Source organism: Nomia melanderi, chromosome 1, assembly GCF_051020985.1.
Source record: "Nomia melanderi isolate GNS246 chromosome 1, iyNomMela1, whole genome shotgun sequence".
Classification (NCBI taxonomy): domain Eukaryota; kingdom Metazoa; phylum Arthropoda; class Insecta; order Hymenoptera; family Halictidae; genus Nomia; species Nomia melanderi.
In genome coordinates, this window is record NC_134999.1 from 21,173,019 (window position 1) to 21,185,522 (window position 12,504).

General features: G+C 48.5%; 1 protein-coding gene across 9 annotated transcripts in view; it reads left to right on the forward strand.

The window, feature by feature from the left end:
• Positions 1-12,504, forward strand: part of siz (Brefeldin-resistant Arf-GEF family protein schizo) — a 65,523-nt gene that overhangs the window by 22,041 nt on the left and 30,978 nt on the right. For 3 of the 9 annotated variants that reach the window (XM_031976237.2, XM_031976241.2, XM_076371202.1), the window contains exon 1: positions 11,868-12,481. The exons of 4 other annotated variants lie outside the window; for them this stretch is intronic. Coding sequence is in view for 2 of the 5 variants with exons in the window: in XM_031976246.2 (XP_031832106.1) it covers positions 3,707-3,756 (50 nt within the window). In the remaining 3 variants the exon portion in view is untranslated. Of the gene's footprint in view, positions 1-2,937; positions 3,043-3,691; positions 3,757-11,867; positions 12,482-12,504 lie in introns of those variants that run through there. 2 more of the 9 variants (XM_031976247.2, XM_031976246.2) reach the window with 2 other exon arrangements.

Below are 12,504 nucleotides of genomic sequence, written 5' to 3' on the forward strand. Positions count from 1 at the left end.
AGGTCGGTGGACGTTTCCTTTCTCCTAGCATTCGAGGGATCGATAATTTAACTTCCTCCGCTGCAGATGTTCACCCTTTGCGTACGAAGATTCTCTGAAATGCACTAAACCTTCAGCAGGTGAAGCTACATTATACACCAATTGTTTAACACTGAAACTACCAGAGAGGTCAAATGACCCATGCCTGATGTCTTTTTGCAATTATTAGAAAGGCGGCAAATGTTTCTCTGAGAAATTATTAAAGAAATTCATTTGGCACTACGCAAATTGAATTGTATATCGATTAAAGTCTGAACAAATGCACTCTTGGAGTTTCTATAGCGAAATTTTCAAAAGTCAATTGAAGTGCTCGGTAGTTTTAGCGTTGAGCAGCAGAAAAATGGAACTGCGTGCCGATCTCTTGCTGCTCGAGTGATTCAATCGTTTGTTTGCGACTTAGTCCTCCGAATACGGAAATTTCATCTCGCCGAAATGTCGACGTTCACCCGCGAAAGGTTAAATACTTGGAAAGATCTCGGTCCGCGAAGGATTAAGATGCAAGCTTATTTTATAGGAATTCTGTCGGGGAAGTTTTCGTCGTCGACGAGCATCGAATGGGAAAACTTGGACGGACTCCTGTTCGTGCGAGGCTCACGGGAAACAAATCGAGGAACGGGGGAACACCGTGGCTCGGTATATCGATCGACGAGGGGCGCACGATTGTGCGTACACCCTCGCGTCCGCGGGGCGCAACGTATAATTTCCATTTAATGGCTACGCAACGTGTTGCCCGTCAAACGCACGAACTTATCGCGACCGCCGTTCGTACGCTTCTGTTCCCACCCACGCCGCGCGTCCCTAAACTCGACCGAAACGCTGTCCTTCCGTTTCAGTTCCACGTAAACGTTAATCCAGCACTTCCGTGCAACCGACGAACCACAATTCGAAAGTCTGTTCCGTGTCATTCCCATCGGACAACGGATTTTCATGCATTTATGGCGAACAGAGAGAGAGAGAGAGAGAGAGATAGAGAAAACGCGAAACGCAGCGACACGAATCTATAAAATATTCAAAGTGTAGCGTCCGTTGTAGCATTCGTTAGCAACAAGCTTTTCCTGTCGTAGTCCCAGTTCTCTAATTATGTTCTCAACTGTTTGAATTTGCACACTGATCCTAATCAGTGAATCAAGTGATCCTAACCAAGAAGGCAATTCGGTTGTCGGTTTATCGATATTTTCTGATTCTTGTAAATTTCAATGGAGCAAATGATGTTCTTTTTAGATATTAACCCTTAGCACTCCATATGGTTTTGTAATCTATCAGCAACTGCAACTAATTTTTATAGTATTCCCAGCGAAAATGAAATATGCTATAACATTCCTTCCATCTTTTATTTTCCTTAGTACAAAATTTGGATGTGTGGAAAGTCAAAGAATTTTAGGGTAGTTTCTTTGAGATTCATTAAAATATCTAATATTATTCCTGCCTACAAAGTTCAAAGGGTTAAAGGATTTACTCGGTTCTTCGTTTTGTCTATGTCAGAAAGCCCTTCTCCCTATAGCTGAATAGGTTGTACAACAATTTCAGATTTCGAACATTAATTTTCCGAATGTTCCCTTTCTGGACTGAGGCGCACTGGCGTTGAACGAATCGTTATCGTTGAGTAGGAAGCTTCGAAGTCGTCCGCGAGATACGATCGTCGATCGCACGGTTCTTCTAACCGCGTTCTCGGCAAATATTTCCGTTGGTCGAGCGTTGCTCGCCGATGACAAATATTTGGTCGGCGTCACCGCTGCCGGTAGGACAAATTGGGGGCGTAATTGCGCGTATTCCGTGTTTATCTGTACCGATAAAGCGCCGCCTCGCGCCGAGCGATTCTGCATCGCGGCGTCGTCCCGTTGCTGCCAGATGAACGGGGGCGTTTTATCGATCGCTTTTCAATCTCCGGGAGTGCTATCCGTCAACGGATCCCGTTATTATTCGGTGCCTACGCTGTTTCGTTACGTAAACGGTGAACAGCAGGCGCGATCCACGGGAAACGTGGCGACAGCGCGCGCACGGATGATCGTTCGATAACGCGATAAAGCGGCGAAGCGGTAAAGCGCGACGAGATAAGACCCGGCGCGACCTATTATAAAATCGATACCTTCGAACCGTGGGTTACCATTGCCGCTCGGTGTCGTTCACCGAAAACAAAAGGAAACCTCGGAGAATAAAAGCGCACCGCGCGAAACTGAGCATCGGATGATCGATGGGGGTTAATCGTTAACGCTTCGTCAGCCAATCTTCCGACCGACCGCTCGTTTCTCTCGACAGCGCGTTGTCTTTCGCTTCCTTCCGTCTTCTTTCACCCTTTCAAGGTAAAGATAAAGAGTCATCGTCGTTGAATCCCCTACCTATCGCGAGGCTGTTCTCCGAGCAGCAACGGCGTCAATCCTTCAACTTGTCATATTAAAGCTTATTCCTCCAGATTCAGGACTAAAGTTTCCCAGTTCTATATACAATCGAAAAGTTTCTACTGGGAATCGGACGCCAGCGATTTCGTGGTCACAAGCGAATCGAAATAAGATTGATACTCGATTCGAGGTTCGCGAATGACACTGTTCGCCGCGAAAATTCGCCGGCTGAGGGGACAATAAAGATGAATCGTTGGCGAGGTCGTTCTCTCGCCGCGAATGGGCAATCGTAAAGGATTCTACGACGCCGGATCTCTCGAACGCGGAACTGAACGGCTTTTCTGAGCCGGCGAGGGAGAGCGCGACAGAGAGGAACAGACCGGTGAAGAGGGAAAGAGAGAGCGCCGATCGCGAGGACAAATATATATCGTCGCGATAGAACAGATAAGATAGCGGATCGTAACATTTCCTTTTTATGTATTTCTTTTATTTTCGGGAGAGAAGACGCCTCGTTCCCGCGACGCGGCAGAATATCACAATTGTCACGCGCGTTCCGCTCTCTCCGTCGCGCGTCCGCCATTTTGCATCCCTCGCGGCCGCTTCCGTGCGCGTTTCGCCTCGATGCCATGTGCTTCCTCGTCGTGTTCCATCGGAAATGCTGTTACAGGTAACGAGAAACCATCGTGCTTCTCTTTTTCTCTCTTTCTTCGTTATCTCGTCCATTTCTCTCTTTCTCTCTCTTTCTCTTATCTTGCATTATTTTCGTTCGGCCGATCAATCACAGGATCATTTTCGTTATCGGCGTGTAATGTCTCGAAATACACGATGACAGATAAACGAATCGCAAAAATAATAATGTCCGCGATGCTGACTCACCGGGATTCCATTTGTTCTCCCGACTCTCGAGTGATAGAGATTTCCGATATCGATCGACGGACTCTCGTCGCCGTCCGTCGCACCTGTTTTCGCTGTTAGACGCGTCGTTATTGGAATTACTGGCGTACGATTCGTCGTGCATGTATCCAGACGAGTCGAAGCGAATTCGAATTCCCTCGGTCCGAAACGCTCTCGGCTCTCTCGGAAGCTCGCGTTTGCGTTGTAGTTCGATGCGACGCTTCAATCGTTCGTTCGAGGAGATTTGGATAGCCGACGAATTGTACTCGACGTAATCATGATATTACATTCGTACGTTACAGGTACTCGTCTAATAAAATGGAATTTCGTGGAACGTACGCAATCGCGATTCGACCGACGCGTTGTTTCGCTAATTAATTCCCCGGTGTTTTCTGTTGCAGGTAAGCCTCGACTCCAGACGAGACTAGGATCGCACGATGATACACGCGTGTACATGGTGCGAGCACCTGAGAAACCAGCGTGTAAAGTGAGTAGCGTTCTCGGATGTACACACTCGCAGTGTTCCTTTCGTCGTGAAACGGAACGCTAGCCAGTTCCCACTGTAAACGCGTCGGCTTGAATTTGGTCGTTGCACCTGTTACTCGTTAACGGAGATCTTTCCGACGATCGATGAACCTAGGATCGCCTTTGTTTCGAGTCAACAGTCTCGAACGACCCGAAACATGATAATCGAGCCTAGGCCGCCGGTCTTTTCCGCCCGTTTTCGCCCGGAATTTTAAACGCTTCGTTTACCTTTCCACCTGCTCATGCCGGGCGCGGTCGATCGTATCAGATTCGATAACGAGATCGATCAAGATCACGGAGGTATCCTGGAAAAAACTTCAATTCGACTCGGTTTAATTGAGCAGCGATCGACGGACTACCGTTCCGTATTACGAAAGAATGAAACCGAGGAATGTCCATCGAGACATCTTAATCTTGTACACTTTTTGCGAGTACGCACGCTTACCGAGCTCGAGTGAACATTTTCCATTAATCTATGTACGATCGACCTTGAGACAACTAATTCCGTGACAGGCTAGGTCGGAAACTCGCGAACAACTTTCCACCTACGTAACAATAATGAAATATCTGTAACAATCCTAGAGGAGCGATTTCGTCGAAAATCGTACCTTTCGAGGCTTGCCTCGATTTGGATAAATTCAACACCAGCCCCCGGTTGGAAGTCGGCGAAATTCGCATCGGCGAGCGTTTTCGCAGCGGCGACCGCCATAATCGCCGAGACTGCACGGATAATCGGATCGGTGAATGGTCATCGAAGACTAGGTCACTCCGCAGTCGTAACTACTGCACGCGCAAGGTCGTTTTCCCGCCTTTTTCTGCGTCTCTCTCCGCCTCTGCTCTCCTTTTTATCTTTGCGTGCCGCCGATATGTCCTCCGAACTCGCTCGATACCGTTGCAACGACCGGCTAACTGAATATTACGTCGAATATCTAGAACCCGGCTGAACGCGCTACAAAGGGGAAATGTCTCGGGCGCATTAGCATCGTAGAGGAACCTGTCATCCATGGGAAATGGACGGGAAGCTTCCGTCTGTATCGCGCGAAGCCGGCCCGATACCGGGAACGTGTAACAGACAAGAAGATTTTCATATTTTATACTCTACAGCCTGTTACGTTCCTTTGAAAATCACTGAATCGCTCAGAATTTTATTCTCTGAACTCCGTCGCATCGATTCGCGCTTGGAGAATGATGAATGCCGCGTCGAAGCTCGAAGGAACGCGGACGTTCCCTTGTACGCGAGGTTTCATTCTAGAACTACCAATCAATTCAACCCATTCCTAAATTCTATGCCGATTGCTGACAGGATAACGGATGCTTCTCTAAGAAATGACCGGTTCGGCCGAAAAAATTCTGTCCCTGTGCACCGCGCGACGCATATTCGCCGGAAAGTTGGCGCGAAGTTAATCGAGGACAGTTTTAGCAGGTTTTTCTTCTCGCGTGGAAATAGAGCCGGTTTCGCCGTCAACAATGATCTTGATGGATCGCGGATACGCACCGGTTAATGGGACCGGTCCGATGCTAATCAGAAAAGCATCGGCGAGACTTTCGTGTCTGGGAATTCTCGGCGAAAATAGCCATCCGTGGAAAGATATGCTCGCCGTTCGCGTGTCGCGAGCGAGCGGCACGCGCTTCGCGTTACGCGTGATGCATCTTGCCGGACTCTCCTGGTCGAACGGAAAAACGCGAACGGGCTCGCGTTTCGCTAATTTCTCCGAACGAAACGGGACACGCGAAGACCGAGCCTGATCCGACGCTTTCGACCCGTCGAGACGTGACTGCGTCGACGCCGATGGACGATGATTTTCCATTTGTGTAATTAACGCCATGGCCGCCGCAGTGGTCCTCGATGCCGGAGCTTCCGAATTGCTCGAACGCAATTGCGAAGAGGCCGATGTAAACATAACACGCTGACATAAATGCCGTCTATAGCTGTCGAAAGCTCGCAAAGTTAATCCTTAGTATTACGAACGAAGGAATATAATCATTTTATTCCGAAGGTATGAGATCTTGAGAGTCAAATACAAAAGAATTGCTTTTGTCCATCATCGTTTTCAAAGTGAGCGTCAACGCGTCAGTATTTACAGATTTTCGGACGTTGCTGTAAAGGGTTGCTCGCGAAATGGGGAAATCGAAGCCACTCGTTTCGATGGGTACACTGGTTCCAACGTTAACCACGGGTGCACGCGATCAGAGGTGAAAAATCGGGGCGCGACGCGTTTTATCGGGAACAATGGCCATTCCCCGCACGTTCGAGGAACTGTCTTCGTTATCGCGGCTGCGCGCGTGTTGTTCCACCGTGACACGGGCTCGGTGAAAGTTCCGCGAACGTGGAAAACACCGGCGACGATCGAGTACGCAATTTCCGGGCCACCTACGAATCCACCCGTCGGTTTCCCGTCCTCGCCGCCTAGTCCGTTCGATCGAAATCGAATGGAACAGTCGATTGCTGGTTCTCCGACGATCGCGCACGGTACTCGTCTTTCCAACGGATCGGTTCCTTTAACGAGTCGAACGAAGAGTAATTTCAACGGGCGAAGTTCGCGAAATGTAACGAGTGAGATATCAAATTCATTGAATCGCGTTGCCATTATTGTGCATCTTTCAGAATCTCAGCACAGTTTGCATTGACAGTAACTATTGAGCCCTCGAGCGTGGATTTATTAAGATTTGAATTGGTTTAAATTTGGCTTAGGCGTTCCTTGATTAGCTTCTTTGGTAATTTCTCAAAGTAGAGAAATTAGCTTTTCAGTAATCGCGAAAGAAGAAGCCAAGTAATTTTGACCTGTCCGGTAGTTCTGGCGTTAATAACGTCGATGGACGCAATCAATGCAATCGACAATTGCGAAAGAAGAATTCAACAATGATATTTTCATTCGTTTGATAGTTTCCGTGTAAAGTTCCTTTCGTTTTTCCGTCGCGTTTTTTTATTACCGACCGAGCAGACGGCGACGATCGCGCGTTAAAGCTCGTTTCACAGCTCGCGTACCACGCGACCTCGATTTTATTCCACTCGAGCGAACGGTCTTCCTCGTCCCGTAGCTTTTTCCCGCATTTTGAACCGCGACTCCCGACGATCAGACGTTCTAAGCGATTGACTCGCGCCGGGATTTTCTAATTGGAAATCCACCCTTGGGATCGTCGATTCCTCGCGCAAAAACTCCATTTCCTCCGTTTCTTTATTAATACTTCCTATGGTAATATCAGAACGACCGGTCTCGATTTCTTCGTTTCGTCATTTTAAAAGCGAGAAATACCCAAAACGGCTAGAAAAATAAATAGCGTCACTTGAACACCGTAACAAACATCCAAAGAAACTGGAAACAATCTATTACAATTTCTCATAGAGACTACACAGAGAAGACGCGAAATAAGTGCGCAAAAATTCTCGAGGAAAAGTCGATTCGAAAAAATGCAAGTTTTCCTCTTAGCCCATGCAACGATCCGAAAGTTTCGAGCGGCGGCGTACGCCGCGGGGATTGTCGAAAACCAGCCAATTAAAGGCTTAAAAAGTTTCCCGGTTTGGATGACCTTTCCGTTGAGGTGAAACCGCGTTTCTCGTCGCCAGAATTTCGTGGTCCGAGGGCGCTTAACGAGGACGGAGGACGGCGAATCGCGCGAACGTCCCTGGCACGGTTCGCGGAATGAAATTAAGCCGGTTTCTTGAGCGCGTTCAATGAGATTAGCCGGGGGATGATCACTTTAGTCCCTGGAATTGCCCTCGAGGCGAGCGGGGAAGCGTCGCGTCGCGTCGCCTCGCGTCGCGGCTCTGATTTTTCCGGCTGCTCGGAATTCCTCGGCGAGAAGCGCCGCTCTAATTTACGGGGCGAAAATCATTTCTCGAGGAGAGTTGTTCCCGTAAATGAACCGTTCGAGTGGCAGACGGCGCGATCGTGCCGCTGCTGTTTAGCACAAGTGCCAGTCGATCCGTACCAGTCGAATCCAGTTTGTTTACTTATTTACTCTCGTTCCTTCTTATTTTTAAAAATGTAAATAACAATAGTAATAAGAATAGAAATTTAAATCTATGTCTACGTCGTTTCAAACGCTACGCATTCGAAATGTCCGTTCGCTCAGCATTTCAACGCGTTGATTGCCAAGTAAACATTCATCAAAATTATGCGGTTCAAACAATTTTCTTAACACCAGAACTACCAAGCGTTTAATACAATTCGTATGCAATCCCTATAAAAATTGTAACAGATTATTTTCGGTTTCTTCGGACATTCGTTATAGTACTCAAGTGAAACTATTTTCAAAATCATTTCAAATATTCAGTGCTTTGAAGATATCAATAATAGCGAAACGAGAAAACCGAAACCAGTCATTTTGACTGTTACGGTAGTTCTAGTGTTAATAAAATATTCGGGTGACAGTCAAAGCGTGAAATTACACTTTGATCATCAATAATTCCTGAAATAATACTAGCTGATACTCGGAGCATCTCCGTCTCGTCTCGTCTCGTCTCGTCTCGTCTCGTTACCGGTACGAGAAACCGACGAGCGAGAACGATCGCGGCCTGGGATACTCGGACCGTTCCCCCGCTCGGATCGAAAGGATAGGATCGAGTTCCTTTTTCTGCCTCGATATCCATTAACCTCGACGAATGCAAATGGTCGCCGAGCAAAGGCCAGGCTCTCCCGTTCCTCGAGCCATTCTAATCCGAAGCGAAAGTCTCCGCCGTCTCGCTCCGACCCTCTCCGGATCCACGGATCTCCACGGATCCTAGAGCCTCTCCCTCTCTTTGTTTTCCTTCCGTTTCAACTCGCGTTTCCATGTTTTCTCTGCCCTCGCCTTGCGTCTCTTACGAGATCGCCTCTTCGTGAAATTGGTCGCCGCGGTAACGAGTCCTTGGCCCGGTGTTCGTTTCGGCGACAGAGTTGCTGCCCCGATTAACGCTAACTACCGAGCCAGTCGAAATTACCGCTTTCGGTTTCTTCCTTCTGCTATTAACCCTTTGCACTCCAGAAGTTTTTCACCGGAAATATTCAATATTCTCTAATGAGATACAGATGACATTTTCTTAGATCTAATTAAGAAATCTCACGTGCATTCAGGAAGAGAACTATTCTCTTTCAATATTTCGTACATTGATACGTTATACGAAGTTTAATATTAAATATCACAGTTTACAGTTTTGCTGTGTCAAATCATTTGGTGACTTAGAGGCGCCTCTGGAGTGCAAAGAGTTAACCCTTAGCTGTCCTATGTCGAGTCGGACTCGGCATTCTATTCTATTGCAACCTCTACCTGTTTTAACAGTTTTTTCTATATTTATTTGTGGTGTCACAATCGTACCGTTTAACACTTTGGCTGCCATGTCACCTGAATTCGGGTGACACCGTGATTCACATATACTTAAACATTACTTTTCTCCGTGATGAAACGAACAAACTGAATTCTGTTAGATGTGAGATACTAGAAAGATAGTAAGATTCTTGAATAAATAAATAGAACGTCGTATTGAGCTGGAATTGAATGAACTAACGTCGACGCAGACCTCGAAGTGAGAAACCAAGAGCACTTCGGATCGCAAAGGGTTAACGATACCTTCGACGCATCGAATATTTGAGCTCTTAAAAATAGTTTCACTCGAATATAACGAGTGTCCGAAGAAACTGAAAATAATCTATTGTTACAATCTTTTTAGGTCATAGTTTCAGTGTTAACCGAGTCGTTTTTCGATTCGCTCTGTAAATGTTCGCCCTCCGCAGTCGAAAGCTTTCCACTGGAACTTTCCGCTGTATCGAATCGAAGGATCGAAACGAGACTTTCGAAATCCATTTAATCTCGCGCTTTCGAAGTCCCAGTAAGCGCATCGGAAAATCCGTAGCCTGCCGAGAAATATTCGCCAGCGAGGAACGAATTTGACTGGACAAAACGGTTCGGTCGGTTTTTGCCGATTGTCGCGCGAGCACGGTTCCATTCGCGCTCGTATGCATGCAAGACACTCGCGCGCGTTACGTCGGAGTTTTTCTATGGCGTGTGTGTTCACGTTTCTTCTGCCGTGAACACGGCCGGCCGTCTCCGCCTGGTACGAGCTAATCAGAACTCGTTACGTAAAAGACACGCGGAGAAGTTGATTTTCCACTCGGCGACGCGCGAGAGACTCTCGAAACGCGGTTTCGGGGACGAACGGTTTGGTAACGCGGCTCGTATCGATCCGATCCGATCCGATCCGATCCGCGTTGTCCGTGGTCCAGTTTCCAAAAGACAGCCGCGAACGAACCTTCATCCATCGAATCGGCTCGCGATGTCGCGCTCGTTTACTTCATTCCTGTTTATCGCGATCGATCACGAATTCATTCGAATTTCGTAAGTTTGACATTTGATCGGGATTCCTCGGTCTCGCCTCAAGGTCGGCGCATCGTCGAAATTAACACATTGAGCACCGGCCCAGCGATAATGCTGGATTTTTAGTCTATCGTTTAATTGCTAATCCTACGTTCACGTAACATTTTAGATATAACACAAATCCAACCTAAAATGACAAAATCGAATGCCTTATTCTCTTTCGCAAGTTACAAATTTTGGTTTAATCGATGTTTAAAAATATCGAACCTGGTCGAAAGTAGCACCGAATTTATCCACGGATAACAGATCGGTGGACCGTCGCAGCCGGTGCATCGATCTCCGAGACACAAAGACGGAAACGAAGACGACGTCACCGGCGAAAGAGCCAGCCATTAAAGTGAAATAACAGCTCGCCAGCGTTCCCATGCTTTGCCTAACACCGCCGGATGAATAGAATGATTCGCTCGCGATCGAAGATCCGCCGAGGCGAACGGAGGCCGGGGGGAACGCCGGGAATAATTGTGTCCGTCTTCCGCAGAGATTCTCGGAAGCGTATAAATTCGGCTGGAGACGAGTGGGCGCTTCGAGAAATTCGTCGCGGCGGCGTGGAGATGCTCGAAGGTCTCCGAGGTTCCCCGTAGAAGCGGGAATTTCTATTTTCGAATCGAATCGAGTCGGACATAGGTTCTGCGGGATGTCCGCGCAGGTGAATTCGAGCGTGAAGCCGGTAACAATGAGTGAAAGTCGCGAGCGGCGAAAGCAAACGCGGGACCGAACGGTGTCGTCCACGTTCGAATGAAACGTTTTCCTCCTATCCGCGATCTCGTTACTTTTGATCTTCGATGTTCCGCTTCCGCACGGTGCACGCTGCGCTGGAAACGCGTGAAAGCGCACGGAAATGTCATTCCCTCGCAACAGTCTTCGACCTCCGAAATTTCGCGTGTTTCCGACATTTTCCGTTGTTTATTGATGTTCCTTAACTCTTTGACTACGGTAGACTTTGAGGCACCAGTTGTGCCATAGGAATTCGCGAATACAATCTTTTTCACACCTTGACTGCCAAGTACACATCAAAACTCCTATGCAGTCGTTTTCTTCCTTAAGTAGAAACTAAAACACCAAGCTTCTTCGTAACGCTCTATCTTATATCTCATACATCCAACACAATTCGGTTCGTTCGATGTCGCAAGAAAATCAATGTTCAAGTTTAAATAAATAGCACGCTTTACTCCCCATATGCTTCATCGCGTAGACAAGCTGCTACAAATCGTTAGACTTTCTGCGTCTCCTGTATATGATCTAAGGAACTATTCGCAACGACCGTCCTTTGCATCCTAATCCGCGCTCGAATCTCCACCTGGGCCCTTCCGACCTTCAGGAAAAACCTCCCCAAGCCTAAGCACTCGAACCTATACGCAACATCACGCTGGATCCCGACACATTCGAAACGTAATTCGCGGGTGAAGCTTGAACAGGCAAACTCCAAAACATCGCTAACGTTCGAGTGATCCTGAATGGTTCGAAGACGGTAAACTGGTCGCATCGTGCCCGATCGAAGCGAGGGAACTGGGTTAATCGGCGGCTGTAAAACGCTCGTTTCGGAGAGGCCCGAAACGGCCCACGCGGGGCCCGCCCCCGCGACGCTGCCGGTCACGCGCGCCTATCCGCGGCTCCTCCTCACCTAGAGCCTCGTCCTCGCGCGCGGCTCTTTCCGTAAGATCGGGGCCCACGTCACTAGGTGTCCATCGAGGTGGGGTGTTGCTTTGCTGTTCGTCCGTCGGTTTCCGAGCGAGCCAGCCAGTCAACCTGAAACCGCGAGCAACCGCGAGACCGTGCGTCTCGTTGCTGGTCCGCGCGCGCCGTCGTTGGCGCCAAGCCTTTCGCCACCTTCCAGCGGACGCCGCGATTTACCTTTCGTCCGCGGTGTCGGCGAATCGAGTGACAGTTCCGGGACATACTCGGACCCGCACGAGTTTCGAGACTCTTGATCCGTCCCGGGGAATTACACTTCGATTCGTTACCGATCTGTCACGCTCTAGATTCGTGCAGGATCGACAGTGAATTGTCTCGCGTCGAGCGGACCGAGTTCCGCTGGATCCGCGTTGAACAAGAACGGTTAAGGAAACTGTGAAAAAGTGCCGATTTATCGGTGAACGCGTCAAGTTCGAAGGATATTCGGGGCCTGTGATCGGTTACCGGGGAGCTACAGTGCCGTCGATTCGCTATAGAGGATCTGTCATGCTCCGGATTAGTTTCTAGAGGATCGTTACCACTGAAATTCGCTCGCGGGAGCCAGGGAGCTTATCGGTTGGCGTACGCAGCTGAAAGTTGCTCCAACGCCGCGCGAAGTGCGCGGTTCGCGTGGAAAGCGGGGACAAGTCGCGCGTCACAGCATGGTAAAGCGGGGCGGGGCAACGCG